Source organism: Epinephelus fuscoguttatus, linkage group LG6 (assembly GCF_011397635.1).
Source record: "Epinephelus fuscoguttatus linkage group LG6, E.fuscoguttatus.final_Chr_v1".
NCBI classification, from domain to species: domain Eukaryota; kingdom Metazoa; phylum Chordata; class Actinopteri; order Perciformes; family Serranidae; genus Epinephelus; species Epinephelus fuscoguttatus.
The window spans coordinates 46,766,839-46,784,338 of record NC_064757.1 but is presented as its reverse complement, the minus strand read 5'-3'; the positions used below and the strand labels follow the sequence as shown (position 1 = coordinate 46,784,338).

General features: G+C 45.2%; 1 protein-coding gene across 3 annotated transcripts in view; it reads left to right on the top strand.

Moving 5' to 3' along the window:
* Positions 1–17,500, top strand: part of LOC125890860 (dynamin-1-like) — a 37,281-nt gene that overhangs the window by 9,719 nt on the left and 10,062 nt on the right. For 2 of the 3 annotated variants that reach the window (XM_049579715.1, XM_049579718.1), the window contains exons 2-18: positions 600–673; positions 781–930; positions 1,034–1,237; positions 1,418–1,516; positions 1,941–2,101; positions 2,244–2,386; positions 2,463–2,598; positions 10,994–11,061; positions 11,192–11,330; positions 12,774–12,860; positions 15,214–15,284; positions 15,410–15,461; positions 15,621–15,632; positions 15,804–15,917; positions 16,069–16,178; positions 17,166–17,277; positions 17,399–17,410. In XM_049579715.1, the coding sequence (XP_049435672.1) occupies positions 600–673; positions 781–930; positions 1,034–1,237; positions 1,418–1,516; positions 1,941–2,101; positions 2,244–2,386; positions 2,463–2,598; positions 10,994–11,061; positions 11,192–11,330; positions 12,774–12,860; positions 15,214–15,284; positions 15,410–15,461; positions 15,621–15,632; positions 15,804–15,917; positions 16,069–16,178; positions 17,166–17,277; positions 17,399–17,410 (1,744 nt within the window). The remainder of the gene's footprint in view (positions 1–599; positions 674–780; positions 931–1,033; positions 1,238–1,417; positions 1,517–1,940; positions 2,102–2,243; positions 2,387–2,462; positions 2,599–10,993; positions 11,062–11,191; positions 11,331–12,773; positions 12,861–15,213; positions 15,285–15,409; positions 15,462–15,620; positions 15,633–15,803; positions 15,918–16,068; positions 16,179–17,165; positions 17,278–17,398; positions 17,411–17,500) is intronic. The other variant, XM_049579716.1, reaches the window with a different exon arrangement.

Here is a 17,500-nt window from a genome sequence, read left to right as displayed (position 1 = left end):
TTCCATAGCCTAGGTCTATTATGAGGAGCCCGGCCTGTCCAAGCCTGAGGATAAGGGCGGAAAATCACGGCCCGACCCGGCCCACGGGTCGGGCTCAGGCAAAGAATCTAAGCTCTAATCCACGGTCCGGCCTGTCTGGATCAGTTTTGTCTCTGACCTGTAGAGACATTGACACAGATCCTCTTCAGACATCCTGGGTTGCCTGGCAGCAGGGCGTTGGCGGTGGATCCTCTGAGTCCTTTAGATTGGGAGGTGGAATATCAGCACATCCCACAGATTCTCCATCAGATCTGATGAATGTGGAGGTCAGGTTGACACCTCGAGCTCTCGGTCACCTTCCTCAACAGTTTTTATGGTGTGAGATGGTGTAAAAGGAGTTCAATTTATATATTCATTAATTTATATTCATTTACTACATCATCAGGTACTCATTAAACTTTATTTACTACATCACCAGGTACTCATTGAACTTTATTTGCTACGCTTCCAGGAACTCATTTAATTTTGATTATTACATCACCAGGTGCTCATTAAACTTAATTTACTACGTCATCAGGTACTAAACTTCTGCTTTCCTCCTCTTCCTTCTCGTCTCTCAGAGACTTCCTCCCTCGTGGTTCAGGTATCGTCACCCGACGCCCCCTGGTGCTGCAGCTCATCAACTCTCCAACAGGTGAGACTCTAAACAGGTTTAATGATATGATGTCATGTTTATTCTGTGACCATGAACCTGGTCATGTGACAGATCATGTGACTGATGATGTGATGTGTGTGGATCAGAGTACGCAGAGTTCCTGCACTGTAAAGGGAAGAAGTTCACTGACTTTGATGAAGTTCGTCAAGAGATCGAAGCTGAAACCGATCGAGTCACCGGACAGAACAAAGGAATCAGTCCAGTCCCCATAAACCTGCGAGTCTACTCCCCCAACGGTAACACATACACACACGAACACACATACACACTCTTCATGTGTACATGTGGAGGGTTGTATGTGAAGCAGTCATATGACCTGCTTTGTGTTTGTGATGTCAGTGTTGAACCTTACTCTGGTGGATCTTCCCGGGATGACGAAGGTACCAGTCGGCGACCAGCCGGCCGACATCGAGCACCAGATCAGAGACATGCTCATGCAGTTTGTCACCAAGGACAATTGCCTCCTGTTGGCTGTTTCCCCCGCCAACTCTGACCTCGCCAACTCCGACGCTCTCAAAATCGCCAAGGAAGTAGACCCACAAGGTCAGAGTCCTCTATACCTCCTACACCTCCCACACCTCCTAGACCTCCTACACCTTTAACACTTCATACACCCTGTACATCTCATACACCCTCTGCCCTTAACATGTTTGTCTGTGTTTCCGTCCATGCTTGTAATGATGTTGGTGGTTTAAATGAAGTCTTTTGAATGTGTGTGTTCAGGTCTGAGGACCATCGGTGTGATCACCAAACTGGATCTGATGGATGAAGGAACCGATGCCAGAGACATTCTGGAGAACAAACTGCTCCCACTGCGCCGAGGTAAGATGGAAACGTTTTAAAAAGCAGCAATATGAAATGTTCTTCACCATTACTGAAACATAAAAAGGTGCTGATGAGACAGGAAACAGTCCGAAACAGGAAACAAACAGGAAACAGTCAGAAACAGGAAACAGAAACAGGAAACAGTCAGAACTCCAGAAACACTTCAGTATAAAACATAAATCTGGACGTGATCAGCAGAGCAGTGAGAGTCAGTGATGAGGAATGAGAGTGGACCCAGGATTGAACCCTGAGAAACTCCACTGGTCGGACTACATAAACAGAAAGATATCACCATCTGTTCTAAATCAGTGATGAAGGTAGATTCACCTCCAGGTAACCATAGCAACAGTGCTGCAGTAGAGACAGTCGTGGACTCCTAGGTGTCCTCACAGAAACGATGAGACACTCTGACCTGTCTCAGGTTACATTGGGGTGGTGAACCGCAGTCAGAAGGACATCGATGGGAGGAAAGACATAAACGCAGCTCTGCAGGCCGAGAGGAAGTTCTTCCTGTCGCACCCGTCATACCGACACCTGGCTGACCGCATGGGCACTGCCTACCTGCAGAAAATCCTCAACCAGGTACCTGAACAGATCATGTGGCTCATGTTTCCTACCTGTGTCTCTGTGGGTCAGAACACTGAGATGAAATATATGGTCAGTGATCATCTGTTCTCTGCTCCCTCTGTAACCATAGTTACAGATTATTTCTCTGTTCCCCTAGCAACTGACCAACCACATCCGGGACACTTTGCCAGCGTTACGCAGCAAGCTTCAGAGCCAGCTGCTGTCCATCGAGAAGGAGGTGGAGGAGTACAAGAACTTCAGACCGGACGACCCGAGCCGCAAGACCAAGGCCCTGCTGCAGTCTGTACTACACACTCATATTACACACTCATACTACACACTGATATGTACTGACACGTGTGTGTGTGTGTGTCAGGATGGTGCAGCAGTTCGCTGTGGACTTCGAGAAGCGGATCGAAGGATCTGGAGATCAGGTCGACACCTACGAGCTGTCAGGAGGAGCCAAGATCAACCGAATCTTCCACGAACGCTTCCCCTTCGAACTGGTCAAGGTAACACACACACACAGATGTGAGGGACGGCTGTGCTGTGTTGACTCAGAAATATCAGACAGGATATGATCCAGCCCGTGTGCACAGCAGCAGGAAGTTGGACATATCAGGTGTTTTCAAAGTGAACAGTGACTCCTGACAGGAAGTCACTGTTTACTTTGAGGAGCTCCTCGTCAGAATGACACACCTGTTTGTATTCGTACAGCTGACAGGAACACTGACGTGACATCTTGTACACCGCCGCCGCCGGCTTGTGTAGCAATATCACCTCACCTTTGACGAGGCAAAATCTCATTGTATTTCCACTGTCACATCTCTGCTCAGTGAAGCCTGGACGTCACCGTCACTCCATGTCAATTCAATCAATTTAATTTATATAGCCCAATATCACAAATCACAATTTGCCTCACAGGGCTTTACAGCATACGACATCCCTCTGTCCTTAGGACCCTCACAGCTGATCAGGAAAAACTCCCCAAAAAACCCTTTAACAGGGAAAAAACGGTAGAAACCTCAGGAAGAGCAACTGAGGAGGGATCCCTCTTCCAGGACGGACAGACGTGCAATAGATGTCGTACAGAACAGATCAGCATGATAAATTAACAGTAATCCGTATGACACAATGAGACACAAACCAGCCAGAGCACCCCCCAGCCTAGACCCCCAGCACCCCCCCTACATCCAGCAGTACAGCCAGCTCTACAGGCACCCCAGCCTACTGGACAGAACTATGCTGAGGTTGTGAGAGGAGCGGCACCCCCACCCCCCACTGGTGACCTCAGGCAGATACAATACATGTTACACCTGCTCTGCTCTAACCTCATAGCTACATAATAGGAGAGCAGAGACAGAATCTTAAAGAATACGAATCTTATCGTAAAATGTTTAAGATAAAATCATATATACATACATACATCATACATTCTAAACTATCCCCCATAATCCCTAATTTAGTTTAATTTAACTTAGTTGTTTATTTCTTGTTTTTATTATCGTTATTATTTTTTCAGTGTTTGTCTTGTTTCTAAAACAGAACACATTTAAAGATGAAATCTTTTCAAATAACATGTTGGAACATTCAAGGCCTTAGATCATCTGCTTTTGGATTAAAAAGCCGAAATCCAGATTTTATTAGAGAAGTAAAAGACTCTGATATCACCGTCTTACAAGAGACGTGGTACAGAGAAGACAGTTCCAGTGGTTGTCCTTGCGGTTACATTGACATTATTATCCCATCAATTAAACTCCAAACAGTAACCCAGGGTAGGGACTCAGGAGGCATGATTATTTGGTATAGATCAGAACTAACCCATTCAATTCAAATTATCAAAAAAGCAGAATCCTATATTTGGCTGAAAATTAACAAAGAAGTAATAAGTGCAGACCAACATGTCTACCTATGTGCTATTTACATACCCCCCTCAGATTCCCCCTACTACAATGAAGATGTTTTTTCCACTCTAGAGGGGGAAATAAACCAATTTAAAACTTTAGGAAACGTGCTGGTCTGCGGAGACCTGAACGCTAGAACTGGAGAGAAAGCTGACACTGGAAACATCCAGGGAGATCAGCACTTAGGCCTACCTGGAGAAACCTGCTTTCCTCTCCCCAAACTCCCCCCGAGACACAATTTTGATAAAATTACAAACACAAATGGTACCCAGCTTTTACAGCTCTGCTGCATGTTGGGTCTGTATATAGTCAGTGGTAGGTTACGAGGAGTTTCTCTGGGCCGTTACACATTTAGTTCAGCTCTTGGCAGTAGTACGGTAGACCATGCCATAACAGATCTGGACCCAATGTCTCTCAGAGCTTTCACAGTCAACCCACTCACACCCCTCTCGGACCACAGCAAGATCACGGTCTGTCTGAAGAGGGCACGCAGTAACTCTGAGGCCTCTAAACCCAGTGAACTGTACAACACCACACATTCATACAGATGGAAATCAGACAGCATGGAGAGCTACCAAAAGGCATTTGAAAATGCCAAAATCCAATATTCAATCGATTTATTTCTTTCTGAAATATTTCCCCACAATAATGATGGTGTAAACACTGCTGTGGGCAAAATTAACGCAATTTTTGATAAATTGGCAACGTTATCAAACTTGAAAACCTCTAATCAAAAACCAAAACAAATACACAATAACAAATGGTTTGACAATGATTGCAAAAATATAAGGAAAACTTTTAAGAAAGTTATCAAACGAAAAACATAGAGACCCAAATAACCAAAACATACGCCTTCATTACTACGACACCTTGAAACAATACAAACGCACACTGAGAGCAAAGACAGACCAACACACCAGAACCCAGCTCTCTGAAACAGAAGAATCTTTAGAGTCAAACCAGTTCTGGCAGAAGTGCAACACCCTAAACAAAACACAACAAGATCAATTGGCAATACAAAATGGCAGCATTTGGATGAATTATTTTACTGAATTATACAGCAATATTACAAAGAACAGCGACCAAAACAAAACACACGCCAAGTGGAAAACTTTAGAATTAGTAATCAAAGACAACCAAAACCCTCCAAATGCTTCAATAACAGAGCAGGAACTGACGGAAAGCAGCATCCAATCTAAAGCTAAAAAGGCCTGTGGAGTGGACAGCATCTTAAATGAAATGATCAAATATTCTGACCATAAATTCAAATTGGCTATACTCAAACTTTTTAATATAATTCTAGCAGTTGGCACTTTTTCTGACACATGGAATAAAGGTTTAATAACACCCCTTTATAAAAATGGAGATAAATATGACCCTAATAATTACCGTGGGATCTGTGTAAATAGTAACCTGGGAAAAACCTTTGGCAACATTATGAATAAAAGACTCATCAGTTTTATCAGTGACCAAAATGTTTTGAATAAATGCCAAATTGGATTCTTACCAAATTTTCGCACAACAGACCACATCTATACCCTCCACACCCTGATTGAGCAAGAATCAGACAAGAAGAAAGGAAAGGCCTACGCATGTTTTGTTGATTTCACAAAGGCCTTTGATTCCATCTGGCATGAGGGCCTTTTCTACAGACTACTCAACAGTGGCATTGGAGGAAAAACATATGATGTAATTAAATCTATGTACACAAACAGTAAATGTGCAGTTAAAATAGGACACAAACAAACAGCCTTCTTTTCCCAAGGTCGTGGGGTGAGGCAGGGATGCAATCTTAGTCCAATCCTCTTCAATTTATACATTAATGAATTTGCATATCAATTAGATCAATCCATGGCACCTGGCCTCAACCTGAATGGCACAGAAATGAAGGGTCTCCTGTACGCAGATGACTTGGTGTTGCTGTCACCAACAAAAGAAGGTCTACAGCAGCACCTCAACCTCCTGCATACATTCTGTCAGACCTGGGCCCTGACAGTTAACCCAAAGAAAACCAAAATTATGATCTTCCAGAAGCAGTCCAGAAGTCAGGAAAACACACACAATTTCTGTTTGGACACCACTAAATTACAACATACAAAAAACTACACACACCTTGGCCTCAACATAAGCTCCACAGGAAGCTTCAGTTTGGCTGTGAAAGATCTGAGAGACAAAGCAAGGAGAGCTTTCTATGCAATTACAAGAAATATCAAACTGGACATTCCAATTCAAATCTGGCTAAAGATTTTCCAGTTTGTATTAGAGCCGATAATTCTCTATGGCAGTGAAATTTGGGGACCAAAATTAAATCATGAATTTGAAAAATGGGACAAAACAATAATAGAATCTTTCCACACAGAGTTCTGTAAGAACATCATGCACGTCCAGAGAAAGACACCAAACAACGCATGTAGAGCAGAACTCGCCAATTCCCCTCATATTGAAAATACAAAACAGAGCAATTAAATTTTACAATCACCTAAAAACTAGTGACCCCCAGACATACCATCACAAAGCCCTAACCTGCCAAGAGCTGAAGCCAGAGAAGAGCCCCCTCAGCCAGCTGGTCCTGAGGCTCCGTCCAGACAACCTCACATGCCCCGGACAGCCTCGGGACCACAACACCAAGCCAATCAGACCAAACCAAATTATCAACCAACAGAAAGAAATCTGTATCACATACTGGAAGGAAACAACTAAAACACAGAGTAAATTAAAATGTTATCTGACCCTAAAAAGAAACTTCACATTAGCAAATGATCTGAGCACAGTAAAAGATCCTAAATTAAGAAAAGCCTTGACTATGTACAGACTCAGTGAACACAGCCTAGCTATAGAGAAGGGTCGGCACAGACAGAGCTGGCTGCCAGAGGAGGACAGACTCTGCTCCCACTGTGACAGACAAGAGGTTGAGTCAGAGCTACACTTCCTCACCTCATGCCCCAAATACCAGGCTCTGAGAAATGAACACTTTCCCACAATAATACAAATACACCCTGAATTTGAAAACATGACAGACATGGAGAAACTCCCATATTTACTTGGAGAAATACCCAAATGTGAGAACACTGCAGCTAAATTCATCATCTCATGTCACGACCTGAGGACAGCCAGTGGAACCTGAGAAACACAACTCACTATTTACTTCTTCTTTTTAATTGTTTTTAACTATTTCATTCTTAATTATTTATTTATTCATTTATTTCTTGTATCAACACACACACACATACACACACACACACACACACACACACACACACCACCACCAACACCAACACACACACACACACACACACACACACACACAAACACAACTTCAACACAAACTTCCACAATCTTTGTGCCTGCCATAGACAGAGACAGGAAGTGACACACATATTTGTTGTTTGTTGTTGTTACTGTTGTTACTGTTATTATTATTATTGTTATTACTGAGATTGATTGAATGTGACTATGACTGTGATGGAGTCAATCATAGTCATACATATTATACATACAGTATTACCAACAGTATAGATTATAACTAATTGATTGTAAATATTGTTTTCCTTTATTGTTATTATTATTTTGAATTCCAAACGCTTGCTTTGGCAATATGTACAGTGTTACCTCATGATGCCAATAAAGACATTTGAATTGAATTGAGAGAGAGACAGAAAGACAGAGAGAGAGAGAGAGAGAGAGAGAGAGAGAGAGAGAGATGCAGGTAATGACAGTAGCTTACAACAACATTATTGAAAGTAATAATATTATAGTTATAGTTCTGGCTACTGTGGTACAATATGTTGAAAGTATGTATTAATACCTGGCAGTATACATGTGTGACAATAGTCATATGTGTATAATAACAGTAGAAGTATGACTAATGACTAATGATGGCAGCAGCAGCAGGAGGCATCTGGCAGGACCACGGCAGCAGCACAACCACACACGTCACGCTGTCCAGGCACCGCTGTGATATGAGTTAATCTGAGAGACAGTGGAGCACAAAGGCTCCGGAGAAGAAGCCGAGTTAGTGACATCCAGAATGGCCGGGTTAGCAAGATGCAGTAATAGAATACGAGAGAGAGAGAGAGAGAGAGAGAGAGAGAGAAGGAGAGAAGGTGCCCGGTGTATTATAGGGGGGTCCTCCGGCAGACTAGGCCTAAGTCAGCCTAACTAGGGGCTGGTACAGGGCAAGCCTGAGCCAGCCCTAACTATAAGCTTTATCAAAGAGGAAAGTCTTAAGTCTAGTCTTAAATGTGGAGACGGTGTCTGCCTCCCGGACCGTAACAGGAAGATGATTCCACAGGAGAGGAGCCTGATAGCTGAAGGCTCTGGCTCCTGATCTACTTTTGGAGACTTTAGGGACCACGAGTAACCCTGCGTTGTCAGAGCGCAGTGTTCTGGTGGGATAATATGGCACTATGAGCTCTCTAAGATATGACGGAGCTTGACCATTTAGAGCTTTATAAGTTAACAGTAGGATTTTAAATTCAATTCTGGATTTTACAGGGAGCCAGTGCAGAGAAGCTAAAACAGGAGAAATATGATCTTGTTTCTTAGTTCCTGTTAGTACACGTGCTGCTGCATTCTGAATTAGCTGGAGAGTTTTTAAGGACTTACTAGAGCTACCTGATAATAGAGAGTTACAGTAATCCAGCCTTGAGGTAACAAAAGCGTGGACCAATTTTTCTGCATCTTTTCGGGTCAGGATAGGCCTAATTTTCACAATATTACGCAGATGAAAAAATGCAGTCCGTGAGGTTTGTTTTAAATGAGAATTAAAAGACAAATCTTGATCAAATGTTACTCCGAGGTTTCTTACGGTAGCGCTAGAGGCCAGAGCAATGCCATCTAGAGAAACTATGTCATCAGATAAAGAGTCTCTGAGTTGTTTGGGGCCAAGAACAATAACTTCAGTTTTGTCTGAATTTAACATCAGGAAATTGGTGCTCATCCAAGTTTTTATGTCTTTAAGGCAGTTATGGAGTTTAGTTAATTGATTGCTTTCTTCTGGCTTCATTGATAAATACAACTGAGAATCATCCGCATAACAGTGGAAATTTACACAATGATTTCTAATGATGTTACCTAAAGGAAGCATATATAGAGTAAATAGGATTGGTCCGAGCACAGAACCTTGCGAAACTTTGGTACGTAAGGATGATTCATTATGAACGTGAACAAACTGAAAACGATCAGATAAATAAGATTTAAACCAGCTCAGTGCAGAACCTTTTAGGCCAATTAAGTGATCCAGTCTCTGCAGTAGAATTTGATGGTCAATTGTGTCAAACGCCGCACTAAGATCTAATAAAACAAGTACAGAGACGAGTCCTTTGTCTGAAGCAATCAGAAGGTCATTTGTAATTTTAACTAGTGCTGTCTCAGTGCTATGATGCACTCTAAATCCTGACTGAAATTCCTCAAATAGATTATTATCATGGAGAAAATCACACAGCTGGTCTGCGACTACTTTCTCAAGGATCTTTGACATAAAGGGAAGATTAGATATTGGTCTATAGTTGGCTAACACCTCTGGATCCAGGGTGGGCTTTTTTAGTAGAGGTTTAATTACAGCTACCTTAAAAGACTGTGGTACATAGCCTGTTAATAAGGATATATTGATCATATCTAATATATGAGTGTTAACTAAAGGAAAGACCTCCTTAAGTAGCCTAGTTGGGATGGGGTCTAAGAGACACTTTGATGATTTAGATGAAGAAATCACTGCGGTCAGTTCTTGAAGAGAAATTGGGGAGAAGCAATCTAAATATATATTAGGTCTTACAGCTGTGTTTGAGGTTAGATAGGTACTATCTGAGGGCAGGAGGTCATGAATTTTGCCTCTAATAGTTAGAATTTTGTCATTAAAAAAGCTCATAAAATCATTACTGCTAAGGGCTAAAGGAATACAAGGCTCATGTGTCTCGTATTGCTTTTAGTTTTTTGTTTCCATTTCGTGCCATCTGTTGTCCTAACAGGGTTTCAAAAATGGCAGTTGCGGGTGCTGCATTGGGTCATGTGTGTGACCAATCAACATGCTCTGATGCCATTTCTGATGCCATGAGGTTTCTTAGAACAATGGAAAAGTTCCTCTGGTCTGAAAGCACCGGTTTTGTTTCCATGGAGACAATCTGTCCACCCCAAAACAGAAGTAAATGTTATCAGTGATGAGCAGCTCTGCCTCTTGTCTGTTGGTAACAGAACATCTGATGGTAGACGGTTCAAAGTCGTGGACCTGCTGCAGGGGGGCAGTCTGAGTCTGGGGGGATGTTAGTAACCACTCCTAGTAGGGCTAAGCGGTATTCACAGTGACAGTAACTTACTGCAGTAAACATGAGCCGTACTGCAGTACTCCAGCTACGGTGGCAGAACGGGGCGCGGCGGCCTGCCTGCCTGCCTCACGCACCTCCCTAGCTCAAGATGGAGGTGGCCTAGCCGACCGCCCCAAACCCAGGCCCGCGGGAGAAGGTCCCTTCCTCATCCTGGTGATGGGCACATCTGGGTGATGCTAAACGTGTGTTAGCATGTTGGTAGTGTTTCCATTCACAGCCCCAACACACCGTCCTCTTCTTCTACACAGCTCTGTCTCTCCCTTGGTGTTGTAGCTGAGCAGGAACCTGTGGTCAGGTCTTCAAGCTCTGCCCTTTCATGTGTTGTCACCATGGTGTGACTGACTCACAGCCAGTCAGCTTGTTGTGCTAACCTTAGCACATGTTGCTAATGGTGCACGGCGAAAAGTTTCAGGACAGAGTTTAGGTTCAACGTCACGTTTCCCGCGTGCAGCAGACCGTGACACCTCTGATGGTGACGTCTTAAGACGAATACACAAACAGTTACAGCCTGATGTGTTCAAACTGTCAAAGTGACTGTGTCACACGCCACCGCCAAACTCCACCCACATGTGGCGGGTACGGATATTGGGTCCTGGTAATGTGTTGTAAAGGTGACGACCAAAAATCAGCAAGTTTAACCTGTGTGTGTGTGTGTGTGTGTGTGTGTGTGTGTATGTGTGCAGTTGGAGAGTGATGAGAAGACTCTTCGTAAAGAGATCAGCTACGCTATCAAGAACATCCACGGCATCAGGTGAGTGTCAGTCACAGTGTGTTCAGTTGTACGCTACGTGTGTGTGTGTGTGTGTGTGTGTGTGTGTGTGTGTGTGTGTGTGTGTGTGTTCAGGTACCTGAGTGTGATGCCACCTGTGCTCTCTGTCCAGGACGGGTCTGTTCACACCCGACATGGCGTTTGAGACGATCGTGAAGCGTCTGATCGCTCAGATCAAAGAGCCATGTCAGAAATGTGTCGACCTGGTGATCAACGAGCTCGTCAACACCGTCAGGCAGTGCACTCAGAAGGTACCTCGACTAGAGTTTGGAAGTGTTGAGGGAAAATGGCCGACATGGTGTCCTCTATCAGGACATAATGGACTCTGTGGTAAACATTATGTCTTGATGATGACACCATGTCGGCCATTTTCTCTCTCACACCTCAGTCACCTATCAGACAAATTAAAATTCATTTATATTCTGACAGTTTCTTCAGTTAAATCTAAAGTTTATTACCTGCTAACAGCCGAGGCTCTGACTAAGACCTGGAACAGTCATTTCCACCCCATAAGGTTCTCATGTAATTAAAAGATTGTTACAGGAAGTAGGACAAACCTCAGATACACAGGAGACATATTTGAAGTCCAATCAGCTGTTAGCCTGAAAGCTAAATTCATGCTAACAAGATTCACAGTCAGAAACAAACGTTTAACAACAGGAGGACACGTGTCCCTGTCCCCAAATTAGTGTCAACATTTTAACAAACTATACGTCATCTGTAACGTTACTGACGATGATGTCCTGAAACACCGAGGTCAACAGCCAATGAGATGTGAGCTGACCTCTGGTTTCATACAGACTATCAGTAAGTTCAGAGGGACAGCGTCCACCCTGTGGTGTCCAGAGGGACAGCGTCCACCCTGTGGTGTCCAGAGGGACAGCATCCACCCTGTGGTGTCCAGAGGGACAGAGAGACAGCATCCACCCTGTGGTGTCCAGAGGGACAGCGTCCACCCTGTGGTGTCCAGAGGGACAGAGAGACAGCATCCACCCTGTGGTGTCCAGAGGGACAGAGAGACAGCATCCACCCTGTGGTGTCCAGAGGGACAGCGTCCACCCTGTGGTGTCCAGAGGGACAGCATCCACCCTGTGGTGTCCAGAGGGACAGAGAGACAGCATCCACCCTGTGGTGTCCAGAGGGACAGCGTCCACCCTGTGGTGTCCAGAGGGACAGCGTCCACCCTGTGGTGTCCAGAGGGACAGCGTCCACCCTGTGGTGTCCAGAGGGACAGCGTCCATCCTGTGGTGTCCAGAGGGACAGCATCCACCCTGTGGTGTCCAGAGGGACAACGTCCATCCTGTGGTGTCCAGAGGGACAGAGAGACAGCATCCACCCTGTGGTGTCCAGAGGGACAGCATCGACCCTGTGGTGTCCAGAGGGACAGAGAGACAGCATCCACCCTGTGGTGTCCAGAGGGACAGTGTCCATCCTGTGGTGTCCAGAGGGACAGTGTCCATCCTGTGGTGTCCAGAGGGACAGTGTCCATCCTGTGGTGTCCAGAGGGACAGTGTCCTTCTTACAGTCTTAGTGCATTAACATCAAACAGCTGATCTCCTCAGTAGGTGTCCATCATCAGGTTTTAATGGACACCCTGCAGCCAATCAGAATTAAGTATTCACTGAGACCACAGTGTAATGTTTATTTGTCTGCTGATCATGTGATGATGTCATGATGATGTATTTCCTGTGCAGCTGGCTCAGTTTCCGATGCTCAGAGAAGAGATGGAGAGAATCGTCACGCAGCACATCAGAGACAGAGAGAGTCGCACCAAAGACCAGGTGTGTCTGTCTGTCTGTGTGTCTGTCTGTCTGTGTGTCTGTCTGTCTGTGTGTCTATCTGTCTGTCTGTCTGTCTGTGTGTCTGTGTGTCTGTCTGTCTGTCTGTCTGTCTGTCTGTGTGTCTGTCTGTGTGTGTCTGTCTGTGTGTCTGTCTGTCTGTCTGTCTGTCTGTCTGTGTGTCTGTCTGTCTGTCTGTCTGTCTGTCTATCTGTGTATCTGTCTGTGTGTCTGTCTGTCTGTCTGTGTGTCTGTCTGTCTGTCTGTGTGTGTGTCTGTCTGTGTGTCTGTCTGTCTGTCTGTGTGTCTGTCTGTCTGTCTGTCTGTGTGTCTGTCTGTCTGTGTCTGTGTGTGTGTGTGTGTGTCTGTGTGTCTGTCTGTCTGTCTGTCTGTGTCTGTGTGTGTGTCTGTCTGTGTGTCTGTCTGTGTGTGTGTCTGTCTGTGTGTGTGTGTGTCTGTGTGTCTGTCTGTGTGTCTGTGTGTCTGTCTGTCTGTGTGTCTGTCTGTCTGTCTGCCTGTGTGTCTGTCTGCCTGTGTGTGTGTCTGTCTGTCTGTCTGTCTGTCTGTCTGTCTGTGTGTCTGTCTGTCTGTCTGTCTGTCTGTGTCTGTCTGTCTTTGTGTCTGTGTGTCTGTGTGTCTGTCTGTCTGTCTGTGTGTCTGTGTGTCTGTCTGTCTGTCTGTCTGTCTGTCTGTCTGTCTGCCTGTCTGTCTGTCTGTCTGCCTGTCTGTCTGTCTGTCTGTGTGTCTGTCTGTCTGTCTGTCTGTCTGTCTGTGTGTCTGTCTGTCTGTCTGTCTGTCTGTCTGTCTGCCTGTCTGTCTGTCTGTCTGCCTGTCTGTCTGTCTGTCTGTCTGTCTGTGTGTCTGTCTGTCTGTCTGTGTGTCTGTGTGTCTGTCTGTCTGTGTGTCTGTGTGTCTGTCTGTGTGTCTGTGTGTCTGTCTGTCTGTCTGTGTGTCTGTCTGTCTGTCTGTGTGTCTGTGTGTCTGTCTGTCTGTCTGTGTGTCTGTCTGTCTGTCTGTCTGTCTGTCTGTCTGCCTGTCTGTCTGTCTGTCTGTCTGTCTGTGTGTCTGTCTGTCTGTCTGTGTGTCTGTGTGTCTGTCTGTCTGTCTGTGTGTCTGTCTGTCTGTCTGTCTGTCTGTCTGTCTGACAGCAGGACAGGTCAGATAGTGATATTCAGATGATGATGATGATGATGATGATGATGATGATGAAGAGGAGGAGACAGAGGGAGGATAGCTCCGTTCATGCAGCTGCAGGAGGAAGTGATGTCAGTCAGACAGGTGACTCCAGAGGAGGAAATGTGTCAAAGGTATCAGAGGCCTTCAGACGTGTCCTAACAGGAAGTGAGCGTCACGTCATCACGTGTCATTAGATCTTCTCTTTCATGTAAACTGACCAATCAGCTGTGGCCTGTGTGTGACCAATGAGAACATGCACATAACACACATGTACTATTCATACTGACAGCAGAGCGACCACAGGTAACTTGTTCTGCGTCAGACCTCCATCTTTACCCCGCTTAGCTTCAGCTCTGACCTCACTTCACACAGACGCCATCTTGTTCATGTCTCTGTGGTGACATCAGCAGGAATCATCGTCCACTTGTCGTCCAATCAGGACACAGTGTTAGAGACACACCCGAGGATCATCAGGTTCTACGTTCTCCTCAGCTGATCTGAAGATACAGACAGGAAGTACTCTGACATCACTGAGCTCGCTGCGAGCGGACGCCAGTTTGATTGGACGACATCAGTGTCTGTGTCCAAAACCACTTCCGACTCACTCCACAGTCCACCATCCTGTAGTTATGTCAGAGTGTACAGTGGACTCAGTATCCCACAGTGCACTGTGAGAAGTAGTTTACAACTGATGGTCACCTAGCAACATATCCCATCATGCATTGTGCCAAAGGAACAGACAGACACAGAGATGGACAAGAGGACAGACAGCAGCTGGAGAACAAACTGCTGTTCATGTTTAACTTCTCATGACGTTTGTGACCTCAGGTGACCTCAGATAAAGGTCACCTGAGGTCAATTTAATGAAGAGATCCAAATAAATCTGATCTAACAGTTACTTTACAGAGGAAGCTAATAATGCTAAGCTAACGTTATCATGCTAGGTCGCTGAGAGCTCTGATCTGTGTTGTAATGTCATGATGTCATACATTAAACTCAGGTTATCACATGACTGACAGTAAAACACACTTCCACAGGAAATGACATCATCAGTAGGACAGGCTGATACCAGCTGCTCTCTGTCAACAACCAAACGTGATGTCACAACCAAACATCTGACGTCACAACCAAACATGTGATGTCACAACCAAACATATGATGTCACCTGTTCTGTCTCCAGGTGATGCTGCTGATCGACATCGAGCTGGCATACATTAACACCAACCATGATGACTTCATCGGCTTCGCCAAGTAAGACACTGACTACACATAGTTCTCCACCTGTTAGAGACAACCACTGACATACTGACCACCTGTCTGTGCCCCTGTCTGTGCCCATGTCTGTCCCCCTGTCTGTCCTCCTGTCTGTCCCTCAGCGCCCAGCAGAAGAGCAGTCAGATGAGTAAGAAGAAGGCGGCAGGAAACCAGGTGGGTGTGGTCATGTGACCTGATGGTGTGGTCATGTGACCTGATAGAGGAGAAGCCGCTTTGTGTTTTTTCGTCTCTCCGTCTCACCATCTCTCTCTCTCTCGCTCTCTCCCTCTCTCTCTCTCTCTCTGTGTCCGCTTCTGTTGCCGTGGCAACCAGGATGAGATCATGGTGAGTTCCTCACACAGCGTGTGACTGACCAGCAACGACCAATCACAACGCAGCAGCGTGACCTTTGAGGCTCAAGTGTTTCCTCCATAGTTACTGCTGATTATCACTGATGATGTCATCACCCACCACCTGTGTGTGTGTGTGTGTGTGTGTGTGTGTGCGCGTGCACAGGTGATCCGTAAAGGCTGGCTGACCATCAACAATATCAGCATCATGAAGGGCGGAGCTAAAGAGTACTGGTTTGTCCTGACAGCTGAGACACTGTGCTGGTACAAAGATGATGAGGTAACACACACACACACACACAGAGTCAAAGTATTCAGAGTATAAACAGTGTGTAGGTGTGGGTCACTCTGTTGAGGTGTTAGTGTTAAACAGTGTTGTTATTATTATTACTGACGTTGTTGTTGTTGTTGTTGTTGTTGTGATGTCACAGGAGAAGGAGAAGAAGTACATGCTACCTGTGGACAACCTGAAACTCAAAGACATCGAGAAAAGCTTCATGTCCAGCAAACACATCTTCGCCCTGTTCAACACCGAGCACAGGTGTGTGTGTGTGTGTGTGTGTGTGTGTGTGTGTGTGTGTGTGTGTGTGTGTGTGTGTGTGTGTGTGTGTGAGTGTGTGTGTGTGTGTGTGTGTGTGTGTGTGTGTGTGTGTGTGTGTGTGTGTGTGTGTGTGTGAGTTTGTGTGTGTGTGTGTGTGTGTGTGTGTGTGTGTGTGTGTGTGTGTGTGTGTGTGTCAGTGTGTGTGTGTGTGTGTGTGTGTGTGTGTGTGTGTGTGTGTGTGTGTGTGTGTGTGTGTGTGTGTGTGTGTGTGTCAGTGTGTGTCTGTGTGTCTGTGTGTGTGTGTGTGTGTGTTGGTGAGTGTCGGTGTGTGTGTGCATTGGTGCAACCTGTATGTGAGGACATTTCACTGGTCTTCGTACTGACCTTATGAGGACATTACTGATTGTGAGGACAGTGATGTCGTCGCAGGTCAAATACAGTAGAAGCACTGATCAAGTCAAGAAGCGTCCATGTTTTCAGACATGGATGAAAACTCTGAGAGATACCTGGCTGGTGGGCGGAGTCATACAACCACAGGGCAGTGATTGTATTTTGATGATGTCAGAGCAGTCACCTGATCAGTGATCTGACCGTTGATTGGATTGATTTGTTCCTGTAATATTATAATACTACTGTAATATTATAATGTTCCTGTATCAGTATTTTACTGTCAGATTCTTTGTGTTCTGAGCGTCTGTTGAAAGTATAAATACACACAGTGACACTGCTGAGGACGTGCTCGTTGTGTTTAAATAAACTTTATCAGAATTATCGGAAGACGAACAGACCAGGGGTCAGTGTGAATGTTCGTGTCATGGTTGCTCAGATGATGCGTTCAGTGTTACCGTGACAGGGCCTGTTCCACTAAAACATGCTGCACAAGAAGAATAAAACCACAGTATGAATATGAACATGTCCAGTAAGATGACATCACCCTGTAGTAAGATGACATCACCCTGTAGTAAGATGAAACTGCACCTGTTTCAGGAACGTGTACAAAGATTACCGTCAGCTTGAGTTGGCCAGTGAGTCTCAGGAGGAGGTGGACAGCTGGAAGGCTTCTTTCCTACGAGCTGGAGTGTACCCTGAACGCAGCGTGGTACGACTCACTATTACTGCAGTGATGTAACTTGTTGATACACTTTTATAACACATTAATGTTGTTGTTGTTGTTGACAGAGGTATTGACATGTTGTTGTTTTTGTTTGTTCCTCCTGCAGGATAAAGAGAAGGTGAGTTCATGTCTCTGACACGTGTTTCTGTTATTGTGTCCACTGATGTCACACAGGGTCCACAGGTGTGTGTGTGTGTGTGTGTGTGTG